Source organism: Topomyia yanbarensis, chromosome 3 (assembly GCF_030247195.1).
Source record: "Topomyia yanbarensis strain Yona2022 chromosome 3, ASM3024719v1, whole genome shotgun sequence".
NCBI lineage: Eukaryota > Metazoa > Arthropoda > Insecta > Diptera > Culicidae > Topomyia > Topomyia yanbarensis.
Genome location: NC_080672.1, coordinates 398176065 through 398190578, shown reverse-complemented (window position 1 = coordinate 398190578; position 14514 = coordinate 398176065). Strand labels below are relative to the sequence as shown.

The 14514-nt window shown below is 42.3% G+C and overlaps 1 protein-coding gene across 1 annotated transcript; it reads left to right on the top strand.

Moving 5' to 3' along the window:
- The first annotated feature begins 6684 nt into the window (after positions 1 to 6684).
- Positions 6685 to 9371, top strand: LOC131689982 (dolichyl-diphosphooligosaccharide--protein glycosyltransferase subunit 2). The gene is made up of 5 exons (XM_058975408.1): positions 6685 to 6842; positions 7025 to 7257; positions 7321 to 8460; positions 8521 to 8665; positions 8726 to 9371. The coding sequence occupies exons 1-5, from the start codon at positions 6830 to 6832 to the stop codon at positions 9079 to 9081; spliced, it is 1887 nt and encodes a 628-aa protein (XP_058831391.1). The 5' UTR covers positions 6685 to 6829; the 3' UTR covers positions 9082 to 9371.
- Positions 9372 to 14514: the final 5143 nt, after the last annotated feature.

The following is a 14514-nucleotide window of genomic DNA, read 5'->3' as shown; positions in this document are numbered from 1 at the left end:
AAAGAAGGAAGGAGAAAACGAGGATAGGGCGGACAAAAATGACAGGGAAAAACAGAAATTAAACTTGCAGCTTTGTGGCAAACGGAAGATCACTGAACCGGATCGCCGACTGGCTTCCTTGGATCCGCTGGGAACACTTGGGATCAGATTTGCAGGTAGCTGTTAGCAAGTAAACCAAAAGAGAAGATATAAATAAATTTGGATATCTGTCGTGTTTAAAAATATGTATATGAGAGACATATAAGAGAGATCGACGATAGCCAGTACATTTCGGATTAGAACCAGGCCGGAGGGATTCGTTTAACGGAGATCTGGCGCTAGAACATTAGGCACACGACCAGACAACATGTTCATTGTCGCGATAGTCATCATCACAAACGCAGAGACCGCTCTCCACGACCCCAATACGCATTTAACGTATAACGATTGAACTTGACTCGAGATACAACCCGAAAGAAGTCACGACCTACATCCATTCACTTTAACCAAGGTTGGTTAATGTGGGACTTCCATTATCCCACAAAATTTGCCAATTTTCAAGCGTCACCTGACAAGAAATACCGAAAGATCGTTGATGCTGCGCGATCTTTCACAAATATTACCTTCTAATGCCTAAATGTCAGTGTCACTTTCCTCATTACCTCGAATAGAACAATATGAAAGAACTCAAACTATATCAGGTAATCGGGAACGTTTTTGTCATGAAGAATTAGAAACTCCCTTATTTTCTCCAGGAAAAACAAGGAGTGCTTACCATGCTCCATCGAACGAAGCGCCTACTAGGAACTATAACGATGTGGGTATGGTCGTTGATAGTTAAATATAAAACCATAAGTTTTTTGGGGAGAATGTTTGCAGCACAACCCCTTTCATGATCACCCTCACTACTACTGTCATAATAATTACCATAGAAGCTGTTCATAGCTCTCATCATCTGACGAACGTTACGGTGATATGCGCACTACAATGCTCAGCGCGAGCATTTTTGCTGTCAGATAAATTTGTATGTTTTATGAACAATTAATACGTTTATATACATTATTATATGTGTTGCGGCTAGTTTTGGAAGGAAACACCGTTTTGATAGTCCTGCCATACAGCGGCTTCAAAGCTGTAATATTTTTATTAATTAATTTACAAATTCATATTAAAGTTGCATTTGGTAAATTCCATTTCAGTGTTCTTTAGGTTCCCTCAACTAGTTTCGCCAACAATTAATTCCGAGGATTACGGCATTTTTCTATGACGTCTTTGTTTCGTCCTATATCACTTCTTGCACTCGATAACAAACTAGCCCATTTTGACAGAAACGCGAGGGAATGAGCGTTAGTTTCACTGCCATATAATTGCGCATAAAGGGCGTCGCAACTGTATGTAATTTTATCGCGAAACGTCTATCGTTTGAATGTGAATCTACGTGGAATGCTGTTGTCGCCGATAAAGGATTCTTTGTTTCGTGCATTCCGATTAAAAGTTGAGCCGAGTACACAACGTAGGGCATAGCTAACAGATAAAATATTTTTTCTCTCGTTAATCCGTCGTCGAAGCGATGCCAATAACCGCGTTTTTCAGCTTTCATCAAGTTTTTAGTTTGCGTTTCCAACGTCTCGTATATTCGGAAAATTTTAGGCGATCCTCATAGGATCTTTTCACAAACAATTCTGAGCACTTTTTGCCCACAACGGAGTAGAAAATCGTCCACTGTTGTTTGCACCGGGTATTCGTTTCGTCTGACCTTTAATCGCAGTGTAGAGAACCAAGCCAGTCAAAACGTTGTACAATTCCATCGGAGGAATTTAATATTTTGATTCGATTGTTTCGGATATAGTGCAAGCGTAGCTCTTTCAAGCAATGGACACACTAATTGTAACGAGGTTGAGTACAACGATAAATCTAACGCACTTGGCCACGCTGGTGGAGTAGGCATTCGCGTCATTCAAGATGGTCATATTGAAATTGTTGCGAAGATAGATGGGTTATCAAAATGAAGACATCCCCATGGCATACCGTGAGAGTTGAAGTATTCTAGAACCAACTGAGGTGCGATGTATATGGAAACAAAAGCAAATCTTTGTGATTGTGTAAAACCTAGGCAAATAATAATACTGAAATATACAGACACTTTGAATTTTGTATGTCCCACGTGGATTTTCTAAGACCAGGAGACACTTTCTGCTGTTTTGTAATAGCACCCTTAAAGGGACACTGTCAGCCCTTACTAGGAAGCCTAGGAGAGGAAATAATTCTCCTCTTTCGAAAACTTATAAGCACACTAGATGGGATTGTCAGAATCTCGCTTTTTAGTAAAAAAGCGAGCGTAGAAATTAGTCGTGGCCGGTAGCGTAGCCTTCATTAACATTTCTTCCCAGCGTTTCTCAAAAGAATGCTTCAGTTTTTCCCCATATAATTTGTATGCGGGATATGTCGACAGTTCATTCGGAGTCTCTCCGCAGAAGAAAAAGTTTCCTTGATTCTCTCCGCATTTTCCACACCGTGCCTTGTTTCTACAATGGGTAACTCTATGGCCCCATTGTTTTCAACGGAGTAGACGAGTCCGGTTCAAAAGAACAAATTTTGGAAGAACAAATCCGGCGAAAAACTCGAAATGTGGCTGAAGGAATATAAGTTATTTTCTTACACTCCTCGATTTTTGCTGAACGCAATTGCTTGCATGCCAGAATTTTCACTGACTGAAGCAAAGGGATCTGGAAGGGGCTAACTCCATGTATCGCAATTAAGGCCCTTCTCGGAGACTACACCATCAATCTCTACTTCCCGGGTGGGTACGCAGACAAAATACTTCTTCGTACACAGTCGAGTGTTGTTTAGTTAGATCTCGCGATATATCGATGATGTTAAATGGCTTGTCTATGGTCCGGAAGTAGACCATCGAGGGGCCGGTTGTGTTAGATATAATTTGTGTCGAAAGCAAGACTTAACGGCATTATTTTTCCCCTCGGAGTAATATTCAAATCGGCCTCCACTAATCTTGAAAGAATGTCGGTCGTCGGAGATACCTTTCCACTAGTCAACACTATCATGCGGGCTTCAGTACCAGCGAAAGGAAGGTTTAATAGCAGAGATCGGAAAACTAATGCAACGAAATTTAAAAGAATGGAGTAATTGGTACTTAGCTGTGGGACATTTGTAGTACTGATACTACTTCAACAAATATATTTTCACTGAGCCGTTGGACATACAGCCCTGTTAACAAAGGGTGTTTCCAAATAGCCACCAGCTATTACCCGCAAAGTGTCATTTTCACTTACACACGCCATGTATGAGCCACATACTAACAGACATAACACTATGAGGGAATTCCCTCAAAAAACATCGATCCGACAATTTTCCCAGAACACTAGCTCCACCTTTTATTCACAGTCTCAAACACTCATTTACTGGTGGGTTACCCCTCAGGTTTGTGAACAATTTTTCACTAGTGGTCTATCTCCCATATGCTTGTTCATATGTCAGTGGCGCCATAATTTCAAATGTGGCCACAGTCCCAACTACAAATATATTTAAAATGACCGTTAAAGCGGGCGAAGCTTTGTTTTTGAGTGTTATGTCTGTTAGTCTGTGTATGAACTCCAAATCTTACTACCCACTCGGGAAAAAGGTGTTCCGCCGGCCATGCTCATTTCTTAACACTGTTCGTATACAGAGATTGGCTAATAGTTGGAAAAATCACACCATCCTTAAAGGCAATCACTATGATTTTTCCTCCGCTAATCTTCAGGGAGTTCATTTCGCCATTGATTTTTTTGTGCAAAACACCGCATGATGAATCTTTTTGTGTTGTTGGTATACTTATAAAGAGTTTATACTAACGGTAATCTTATTGGATATAAAACTTTTGTGTGATTCTTTGCAATCTTCAGGTAGGATATTGTAGTCCATATAGAAACAAAGGTGACAATTCCATTGAGAGCGAAGACTTTCTTTCGCGGTGGAGATACGGTTGTCTGCTCGCCTACTGTATCTTTGGGATCATTTGCTTCTCTCATGTCTCATGTCAAGGTCTTCATAGTCAAAGCTGTATTGGTGCCTACGGTTGGATGTCGTTTCTTGCTTCTGGTACGTGCACATGAGCAACGTAGACCCGTCGTCGGGCATGATAGCGTACCGTGCGGTCCGTCCAAATACTAGCAATCAATTTTTCAAACCTTTTTATATAAAAATTTCCAGTACTCACACATTGTTTTTTTACTGTGCTTCTTAAATAAGCACATTTAGAACCCTTTTCTCATTCTACAGTAGGATTCCGCTTTTGGCAACAATTTTATTTTTTTAATTATTTTTAAAATTTGGATTTTCAATTTATGATTTCAAAAATGTTTCAAGGATTTTTAATCATATGTAAAATGGAATGAGATGAAAGAAAAAATAAGCAAATTCAGTTTTATTCATGTTTTTATCAAATTCAGACAAAAAATAAATAAATTTTGTTCTTCATAACTAACCAATCGTCGATCTTCCAGATAAAATTGATAGATTGAAAATCAAATTGCAAAATTTGAAGATAATTAGGTTTAAAGGAAACTATTTTTGTTTGAAAAAATCACTTGCAACTGTCCAAACAAAAGGGATTGAAACATCAGTGCTACGGTGAAAATGTGCTCCAATAAAAGTTCCAAAAATTTCTAGAACAATGCATTTGCGAGAAATTAACACATCAAAAGATAATATAAGCAACCCTATTTTTCAAGAGCCACCCTACCTCAAATCTTTAAATGAACTCATAACAAATTAACCTTGTTTATTCAGCAAACTTGCTTCAATTCATTTGTGTTATTATATTATCCGTGTTTTTCCAAAGGAGACGCGACGAGTATTTTTGTCGCAGCAAGATTCGTAGCGCTATTCGGCGCACAATTCGTCGCAATGTATTTCTTATGGGATGAATGACACTTTAATAACAGGTAGTGCAATTTTGTGTAAAAATCTTACTGTGAATAAAACATACGAAAACGTGATAGAAGCACAGTTGGTCGGTGTTAAGTCAGACCGGACTAAGTGACAAAATATTAATATCTAGAAAAACGGGTTTAAAGTTTGAATTGCAGCATTCTCTGCGTTATAATTGGAAATTATTTTTTGCCATAATACTTGTTTATGGTTACATATTTCAAATCTGGCAAAAGGTGAATGTAGCCGAAGAAATTTTTTATCCGGTATGTTTTGCGACTTAGTTCGGTCTGACTTAACACCGACCATTTTACAGTCAGTTTTATTGACAAATTCAGTTAAAGTGAATAATTAGCACACATTAAACTTGGGTAATACATATTTTTCGACGTTTTTGAGTATGTATTATCAATTGTGCCAATTCAATTCGTCGCATCAAAATGATTGAATGACTCGTTTCCAATGAAACGTACAATATTGTAGGGCATTGCGCAGGTAAACTTCACACATCTAAACAGTCGATACTTTGAATACCTCAACCTTGCCAAAGACATCACAAAGATCCACCAAACTATTTGGGGGCCATCAGTTTTGTATTCCTAAATACGGCTTTGGGACGCACTATGGTCAGCTTTCGATATGTGCAAAAAATTTAGTGTAAAGTTTTGTGTTGACGTCGTAACAATCCAAAGAGAAATTTTCTGGCAGAGACCGCTCTGCTAGATTTCTGTCAGTCTTGGTTTGGCAGCCCTGTCAGATTTCTGCGCGTATCCTGTCGGGTTAGTTGAGCCAGGGCGAACTCGGTTTCGCTCGCGTTTTCTGGCAAATTTTGACAGGAATCGAGCAAAACCCTGGCATAACTCGGACATAACCTGTGCAAAGATCCTGGCAATTCCTACCTGGTAGAATTTAGCACGAATAAAGTAAACCATCTGACAAAGATGTGGCAGGACGCGTACATAAATCTTGGCCGTACATTCCTGGCTGGATTGTGGATAAATGTGAACAGCATCGGTTGGTTTAACCGCTTCTGTCGGAAACGGTTGTTGCATTTGAGCGAATTCTTTTCCAGAATTCTAGCACAAATCGCGCAAAAGAAACTCTGCCATCATCAATTTCGCTTTGCTCAACTTTTGCTAACTTTCTGCTTGCCATGGCGACTAGGCATAAGTTTTGCATGAACTTCCTCTTGTACTTCCCCTCTCAAAACCCTCATGCTCGTTTGGCTGCACTTGTTGATAGTCCGTTTGGCTGCAATTTTGAACACTTCGCTAGTCTGTGTATAAAGTGTATGTAGTGTTTTCCATTGTAATGTAACAATGGAAATCATTGTATTTCTGTTATACTTTTTTTATTCGTGCGATGCCACGAGCAGCGATGCCACATGTTTTTTTTTGAAATGTTTGTAGAAGAATAACTAAAATGTCTGTAAAAGTCTGTAGATGATTGTGTAAATCCTAGTTACACTAAAATTTTACTTTAAAAATAGATTGAAAGTAGAATTCTATTGTGAAGGAATCACTCGTATTCGAAAACAGTTATTCTAGCGCAATTTTATTAAACACTATTACCCTTTCAAAAGTCTGTAGATCTCTGGCTACGTCTGTAGGAGACATCGAAAGTCTGTAAAATACAGACATGTCTGTAAATCTGGCATCGCTGCTCACGAGGCCTATCGCCACGCATTCGACGGACCCCTCGCCACAGAGAAAAGTTCAGAAATGGGGGCAGCTACAAATTATTCCGACACCACTGGCTATCTCTGCTTATTCGCTGACTGCTGTCATTCAGGAAACCATCAACGTTTTGCTTCTGACGTGGTATCGCTGGCTGGAGTTTGGTGCCGGGACAGAAAAAGGTTACTAAAAATTAGTTTTTCACAGTAATCTAGGTTGATATTTTTGTGATTACTAGTCGAAAAATGAAACTATTAGGTAGGTACTCGTTTTGTTGGTAATTTTCGAAACATTGTTTTGAGTTCATTGGACTAAATTGCGTGATAAAAAATTGCTCAACCGGCCTAGCCGGCCTCAGTACCAGACGTCGAGTAAATTTTACCGATGACGAGTTTTGTCAACATGGGCGACGATTTAAGCATAACTTATTTTCGTTGTAGGGTTTCTGTTACTATTGGCTAGTTGCCTAATATCTGCCGTCTGGACAACAAAAACAGTGTCAAAATACATAACCCAATTGGAGCAGGACCGATATCAGAGTATATTCACCGAAGGTCTCCGTTCAAATGATTTACAATCCGTGTATTACTCATCGGCGAATGTAGCTGGGGCGGACAAAACACAGGATGCCTGCAAGCGACTTAACACAATTTACGGAGAATCCAAGCTGAATGTAAAAACATACCAATCTTAATTCTATACTATGCTAAACATTAATGTTTTCCATTTCCTACAGGATTTCGAAAAGAACTACTACCTTACGGGAGCTTGGAAGAACTTTGGATGCAAAGAGGCACTCCCGACTAAAGTTAAAGATTCAGTGAAAAACGCGCTACAGAAAGATTCCAGTTCCTCACAGGAAATTTACTTCAACCTTCATTCAGCCAAAAACCTAAACCTCCCAATCGATGAAGCGGTGAAAACTCAACTGGGAAAGAATCTACAAGCTTTACTGAAGAAAGACGATTCTTTGGGTAGTCTTGGACATGGCTTTGCTGTCGCAGCGGAGCTCGGTAGTCACGGTGCCTTTGCCCACGATCGCGTAGAAGAAGCTTTCGTTCAGGCTGATGAAGTTGATGGAAAAATGCTGCAATTCGAGGGAGGACTAAGTATCACCGCTCTGATTGTGAATGGTGCCTTCAAGTTATCTAACGGTCTCAAGAAACCGGTTCCTATTAATGCTGAACAAGCGACCAAATTTGCCACCTACTTCTTATCCCGTTCTTCGATTCAAACACCGAAAGGAGTTAGTATTTTATTGGAGGCTTTGAACACTTTATCCGCACAGAAAACTATTGCACCAATTTGCGTTATGCTTGCCGGCAACGGACAACTACTGCCAGAATCTCCTGTCCTGAGCGTGAAGGTGAGCGATTTACTCGGAAAACCGTTAAGCCCAGCTTTGGCGGTCGTTACAGCTACTATTACACCAAAGGCATCCAGTCAGCCACTGGCTAGTAAGGTTAATTTAGTTCCCAGTAATGCCGATCCCAGCGTGTTTACTTATAATTTGAAATCGCTGAATCCACCACGTGGTCAGTATAAAATTGACATCGATGCCGGCGGTTACAAACAATCGTTGAAGGTGAACGTTCTCGGAAAGGTAAAGGTTAGTTCGCTGGAGATCGGTGTGGGAGATTCCGACAGTGTTGCAACCATTAAAAAGCACTCCGTCAGCTTCGCCAACAAACTGGATACAGAGCTATCAGCTGACGCTCAGCAGAAGATTGTCCTGAAAGTCCAACTAATCGACGAGGCCAGCGGAAAACCACTTAGTGTTCATCAAGCATTCGTTCTGTTGCGTAATAAGAACACCCAGCAGGAGATCATTTTTGTCGCCGAAGCAGATTCCTCAAAAGCGTACAAATTTGAAATGGTAAGAGATTTTGAGGAAATTAATTGCAAATTTGACTTTATTTTATTTTTTTTCGCTCAGGATGTTGGTGCCAGAAGTAACGATTTCGGTTACAAGAGTGGAGTTTATTCGGTTGAGCTAATCATCGGGGACGCCCTCATATCTAATTCATTCAAATGGTTGCTTGCAGATGTTAACATCAAATTCACTGGTGAAACACCCCAAGGTAATACACTTCAATGATTTTTTGTACGAATTGCATAAAACTTTATAATACTACTTTTAGAAACTAGCAATCATCCACGTCGACCCCTACCAGAAATTATCCATCAGTTCCGTGTACCGGAAAAGCGTCCTGCCAAGCTAGTTTCGGATCTCTTTACCGGTCTTTGTCTAGCTCCGTTGGCTTTGCTATTAATTCTGTGGGCCAAACTACGCGCGAACGTATCCAATTTCCCCCTGTCACTAAGTGCGCTTGGATTCCACCTGGGATTGGGAGCTATGCTGGTCCTGTTCGGCATATTCTGGCTGCAACTGAACATGTTTGACACGATTCGTTATCTAACCCCGCTGGCACTGGTAACTTTCCTGTGTGGAAACCGGCTGCTGCGAAAGATCGCCGGACGATGCTCGGAGAAGTAGACGCTGCAAGGATCTCGTTTTGCCTCGAGGCAAGCACACGTACACTCACTGAAACACCTACGTAACATTCCCTCGAGTTGCAGTCGGTGATGATGGGTTTACCAAATAACTGATAGGTTCCGACGAGTGGCATTTGATGATGAGTCAATATTTTCAGTTTTAATGGAAATAATCTGCTGAAGATAGTCCAGTAAAGTTATTAATTTTAGCTGTCCTGTAGCAAAATAAGCCGAACCGATAAAGCGAATAAAATGAGTGGAAATAAAGTATGATAAATTCTGGAAAAATAACGTTTTAACTTCTTCTCTAGGTACTTGTGATCGGACTTCATTGGTGGTCATATTGACTTTGACTTTGGTCACAGACTAACAGGCGTAACACTCGAAAACAATGCATCGCCTGCTTTAACGGTCATTTCAACTATATTTTATTTCATACGTCTCCCAACCTTTGAACGGAACGGATCGTTACATTTCACAGTGGTGTTCGGTGTGTAAATTTCAGTGATTCAAGGTCATCCTTTGTTCGTTCGTTAGCTGCCATTCTGCTGGTGCCGGCAGTAAATCCAGTACATTGTTTTCGCTGGTGCGGAACAATCGACGTTGTTTGCAGATAAGTTTTGCTTTATTTTTTTTTCTCGTTTGCTTTCTTTCCTTTTCCCTACTTTTACTCTACCTTGTAATCAAATAATAAGACACATTCCCGTTTATATAACGCTCTGCCCTCGTGCTTAAATGGCCGAGGGCGAAATACCATCTGATGTAATCATGGAAGTCCCTGATCCCCCTAATACTCGCATTGCTCCCCGTATAAAGCAGTACCCAGAAGGTTCCTCTGGGCCATGGGTGGTATATTTTCGGACCGGAGAGAAACCGGTTAATATATTAAAACTTTCTCGAGATCTGACTGCTAATTACCCGGCCGTAACTCAGATAACACGTGTTCGGGCAAACAAGATACGTGTTCTAGTGAATGATCTCGGCCAGGCAAACGCGATTGCTTGCTGTGAGCGCTTTACGCGGGAATTTAAAGCGTACGTGCCTTGTGTGGCCTGTGAAATCGATGGGGTAGTGTCCGAACCGGGCCTGAAATGCGAAGCACTGTTGGAGCACGGGGTTGGCTGCTTTAAGGACCCCTCACTTGAACAGATTAAGATCTTGCAATGCAAACAATTGTATACCGCAAACACCGAGGGAGGTAAGACTACCTACTCTCTATCAGGCTCGATTCGGGTGACATTCGCCGGGTCCTCTCTTCCCAACTACATCCTCCTTGACAAGGTTCGCCTACCAGTTCGCCTGTTCGTACCGCGCGTCATGAACTGCAGCAATTGCAAGCAGTTGGGCCACACAGCCACATATTGTGGAAATAAGAAACGATGCGGCAAATGCGAAGGAGAGCATGAGGATGACTCTTGCGACAAAGAAACTGAAAAGTGTATTTGCTGCGGGGGCCCTTCACATGCTCTTAAATCATGTCCTGCGTACAAGCAGCGCGGGGATAAAATTAAGCGCTCCCTTAAGGAACGCTCAAGGCGTTCTTATGCAGAAATGCTAAAGAATGCTTCGCCATCTGTCCTGTCCGAAAATCCCTATGCTGGTTTGGCTAACGTTGAGCAAGAATCTGACGACCCACGAGAGGGAACATCTTTGGTTAACCCAGGGGAATCCAGGAAGAGGAGAAATCCAGCCTCCCCTACATTGCCTCGTAAGGGTGCCAAGGTGTCGTCCACTCAGAGTGCGCCATCTACAACCAATAAATCCAACGGAAGTGATGCACAAAAGCCGAAGCAATTTGCTCCAGGACTTGGAAATATTAATTCTAACAAGGAGTACCCACCACTTCCAGGGACATCCAAAACCCCAAGTGTCCCCTTTTTTCAAACAGATACTCAGTCCAGTAGCGGACTAATGAAATTTTCTGACATAGTGGACTTAATTTTCACAGCTTTCAATGTTACTGATCCTCTTAAAAGCCTTCTGATACGTTTTCTCCCTATAGTGCAAACATTTTTGAAGCAGTTGACTACTAAATGGCCCCTCCTTGCAGCGATCGTATCCTTCGATGGCTAAGTCATCGAACGAGGTCACTGATTCGATCACTGTTCTACAGTGGAACAGCAGAAGTATCCTCCCGAAAATCGATTCCTATAAATTTTTACTAAATAGTTTAAAATGTGATGCTTTCGCATTATGTGAAACTTGGTTAACTTCCGATATAAATCTCAACTTCCACGACTTTAATATAATTCGTCTGGATCGAGAAAACCCCTATGGAGGAGTACTTTTGGGGATCAAAAAGTGCTATTCTTTCAACCGAATTAACCTCCCTTCGACACCAGGCATTGAAATTGTCGCTTGTCAAGTTTTAATCAAAGGTAAAGACCTTTGCATTGCTTCCATCTACATTCCTCCTAGAGCCTCGGTAGGGCACCGAACGCTTTGTAATATCACGGAATCCTTACCGGCACCGCGGCTAGTTCTGGGAGACTTTAACTCGCACGGTACGGTATGGGGCTGTCTTCATGATGATAATAGATCAACATTAATCCAAGATCTTTGCGATAATTTCAACATGACCATCTTAAACACGGGAGAAATGACGCGGATTCCTACACCACCAGCACGCGCAAGCGCGTTGGATTTGTCGCTTTGCTCGACATCGCTACAGTTAGATTGCATGTGGAAGGTGATCCCTGATCCCCACGGTAGCGATCATTTGCCTATCGTGATCAATTGCTAACGGTTCAAGACCATCGGAAACAATCAATGTCTCATATGATCTCACACGGAACATTGATTGGAAGAGTTACGCGACCGCGATATCCGTTAAAATCGAATCCACTCAAGAACTTCCTCCGGAGGAAGAGTACAGGTTTTTGGCTGGCTTGATTCTCGACAGTGCGAATCAAGCTCAGACTAAACCAGTACCCAGCGCGAATACCCATGGACGGTCTCCCACCCTGTGGTGGGATAAAGAGTGCTCAGAGCTGTAAGCGGAAAAGTCCACTGCATATAAGGCCTTCCGGGAAGACGGGTTACCCGCTAGCTATCAACAGTACGCGTCGTTCGAAAGGCGAATGAAGAGTCTAATGAAAGCCAAAAAACGCAGTTATTGGCGTCGGTTCGTCGACGGGTTAACGAGAGAAACAGCGATGAGCACTCTTTGGGGTGCGGCTCGACGTATGCGTAACCGTAATAGTACCAACGAGAACGTGGAATATTCAAACCGTTGGATATTCGCTTTCGCCAAGAAGATCTGTCCGGACTCTGTCCCGGTACAGAAAACGTGCCGCGCCGCGTCTCCTCACGATACCGCGAACGAAACACCGTTTTCGATGGTGGAGTTCTCACTTGCTCTCTTATTGTGCAACAATAACGCCCCAGGGTTAGACAGAATCAAATTCAACTTGCTGAAGAATCTGCCTGACACTGCAAAAAGGCGCTTGTTGAATTTATTTAACAAGTTTCTTGAGGGTAACATTGTCCCTTATGAATGGAGGCAAGTGAAGGTCATCGCCATCCAAAAACCAGGAAAACCAGCCTCCGACCACAACTCGTATCGGCCGATTGCAATGCTGTGCTGTATTCGGAAGTTGTTCGAGAAAATGATCTTGTATCGCCTCGACAATTGGGTTGAAGCAAATGGCTTACTGTCAGACACACAATTTGGCTTCCGCAAAGGCAAAGGGACGAACGATTGCCTTGCGTTGCTTTCTACAGAAATCCAAATGGCCTATGCTAACAAAGAGCAGATGGCATCAGTCTTCTTGGATATTAAGGGGGCTTTTGACTCAGTTTCTATCAACATTCTGTCAGAGAAGCTGCACCAGCATGGTCTTTCGCCAATTTTAAATAACTTTTTGCTAAACCTGTTGTCTGAAAAGCACATGCACTTTTCGCATGGCGATTTAACAACATCGCGATTTAGCTACATGGGTCTTCCCCAGGGCTCATGTCTAAGTCCCTTGCTCTACAATTTCTACGTGAATGACATTGACGATTGTCTTGCCAATTCATGCACGCTAAGGCAACTTGCAGACGACGGGGTGGTCTCTGTTACAGGGCCCAAAGCTGCCGACTTGCAAGGACCATTACAAAATACCTTGGACAATTTGTCTGCTTGGGCTCTTCAGCTGGGTATTGAGTTCTCCACGGAGAAAACTGAGTTGGTTGTTTTTTCTAGGAAGCGTGAGCCGGCGCAATTCCAGCTTTTATTAATGGGTGCAACGATCAACCAGGTTTTCACATTTAAATATCTCGGGGTCTGGTTCGACTCTAAAGGTACCTGGGGATGTCACATTAGGTATCTGAAACAGAAATGCCAACAAAGGATCAATTTTCTCCGAACAATAACTGGAACATGGTGGGGTGCTCACCCAGGAGACCTGATCAGGTTGTACCAAACAACGATATTGTCGGTGATGGAGTACGGGTGTTTCTGTTTCCGCTCCGCTGCGAACATACACTTCATCAAACTGGAGAGAATCCAGTATCGTTGCTTGCGCATTGCCTTGGGTTGCATGCACTCGACCCATACGATGAGTCTCGAAGTGCTGACGGGCGTTCTTCCGCTAAAAAATCGATTTTGGGAACTCTCATATCGATTGCTCATCCGATGCGACATTCTGAACCCGTTGGTAATTGAAAACTTCGAGAGGCTCGTCGAGCTTAATTCTCAAACCCGTTTTATGTCCTTGTACTTCGACTACATGGCACAGAGCATCAATCCTTCTTCGTACAATCCCAACCGTGTCCGTTTCCTAGATACTTCTGATTCTACTGTATTCTTCGACACATCCATGAAGGAAGAGATTCGTGGAATCCCGGACCATATACGCCCGCAGGTGATCCCCAATATATTTTATAATAAATTCCGAGAAGTCGACTGCGACAAAATGTTTTACACTGACGGATCAAATCTCGATGGGTCCACTGGCTTCGGTATCTTCAACAATACTATCACCGCTTCATTCAAGCTCAATGATCCTGCTTCAGTTTACGTCGCAGAGTTAGCTGCAATTCAGTACACCCTTGGGATCATCGACACTCTGCCCACAGATCACTACTTCATCGTTTCGGACAGCCTCAGCTCTATCGAGGCTCTTCGTGCGGTGAAGCCTAAAAAGCAACTCCCGTATTTTCTGGGGATGATACAGGAGTCCTTGTGTACGTTATCTGAAAAATCTTATCAGATTACCTTTGTTTGGGTCCCCTCTCATTGTTCTATCCCGGGCAATGAAAAGGCCGACTCATTAGCAAAGGCGGGCGCTTTAAATGGTGACATATACGAAAGACCAATCTGCTTCAACGAATTTTTTAGTATTTGTCGTCAGAGGACGCTCAACAGTTGGCAAACCTCGTGGAGCAACGAGGAACTTGGACGATGGCTACATTCGATTATCCCAAAGGTATCAACGAAGCCTTGGTTCGG